At 60.8% G+C, this 1,255-nt stretch overlaps 1 protein-coding gene across 1 annotated transcript in view; it reads right to left on the bottom strand.

The window, feature by feature from the left end:
- The window catches only part of CLIP2 (CAP-Gly domain containing linker protein 2), a gene marked incomplete at both ends in the record, with an annotated part of 26,739 nt that overhangs the window by 13,259 nt on the left and 12,225 nt on the right, over nucleotides 1-1,255 (bottom strand). The window contains 1 exon segment of the mRNA XM_021718942.1: nucleotides 3-594. Coding sequence (XP_021574617.1) covers nucleotides 3-594 — 592 coding nt within the window.

Genomic DNA, 1,255 nt, shown 5'->3' with positions numbered 1-1,255 from the left:
CTGGGCCTCCTGCAGCCTCTGGCGCAGCGCCTCCTTCTCCTTGGCGTGCACGGCGGTCTCCAGGTCGTGCTTGGCGCGCAGGTTGCCCAGCTCCAGCTGGTGCTCCATCTTGATGCCCTCCATCACGGCCTTCAGCTCCCCGATCTCCTTCTGCTGGGCACCCGGGCCCGAGTTCAGGGTGGCCTTGAGGTCCTCCAGGGACTTCTGGTGGTCGGAGGCCAGCGAGTCCAGCTTGGACTTCCAGTTGTCCATGAGCCCCATGTTCTCGCTGGTGGCCTGCTGGACCTTGTCCTTGAGGTCCGCCACCTCCTGCGCGTACTTCTCGTTGGCCGCACGGAGCTTGTCCACCTCCGCCTGGTAGGCCTTCAGGGCCTTCTCGTACTTTTCCCGCAGCAGCCCGCTCTCCCTCTGGTGCTCCTTGCTGGCCGACAGCAGCCGCTCGCGCAGCCGCAGGGTCTCGGCGGCGTCGGGGTGGTCTGGGGGCGGCGGCCCCGAGTGCAGCAGGCACTGTTGCAGCTCCTGGATCTCCCCACGCCGCAGGGTCAGCTCCTCCTCCAGCTGCAGCACCCGCGACTTCTCGGCCACCGTGGTCAGCTGCGGGGGAGAGGGACACAGGTCAGCAGGCCGGCCGGAGGGCGGGGAGGGGGGTCCGCGCCACCTTGGGGCGTCAGCCCGGTGGGGAACGTCGTAGGAAGGGAAAGGTGCCCACTCCCACCAGAGTGCCGGCTGGGCACAGAGGCTCTGCCTGCTACCACTTCCAGAAAGCCTCCCTGGCTTGCACCCCCGTGATTCAGGGAGCCAACGCTCCTGCTGTCCTGGGCGGCTTGGACAAATAGGTAGTTAAAGGAAATCGCCCATTTGAGGTCATGGCCTTAAGTTAACATTCTTTTTTTTGTAAGTAGAGATGGGGTCTTGTTCTGTCACCCTGGATGGAGGGCAGTGTTGTGATTATGGCTCACTGCAGCCTCTAAATCCTGGGCTTGGGTGATCCTCCTGCCTCAGCCTCCTGAGTAGCTGGGACGGTAGGTGTACACCAACCACGTCCAGCAATGTTAATGTTCTTTTGAAAGAGCAGAGGCCACAGAGTTAATTTTGCATTATCCTGCCTTAGAAAGGTCCCCAGCCGAGGGGCTGGCTGGAGGGGGTGGCCAAAAAGGGTCTGGCTTAATGCCTAGAGCAGAAAAGAACGAATGCTTCCAGACCTGTCTTTCTTTCTTTTTCTTTTTTTTTTTTTTTTGAGTTGGAGTCTCACTCT

This window comes from Carlito syrichta, unplaced genomic scaffold (genome assembly GCF_000164805.1).
Source record: "Carlito syrichta isolate Samal-C Ts95f unplaced genomic scaffold, Tarsius_syrichta-2.0.1 Scaffold113493, whole genome shotgun sequence".
NCBI classification, from domain to species: Eukaryota; Metazoa; Chordata; class Mammalia; order Primates; family Tarsiidae; genus Carlito; species Carlito syrichta.
The sequence above is the reverse complement of the archived record's forward strand: the minus strand, read 5'-3'. Positions and strand labels throughout refer to the sequence as shown.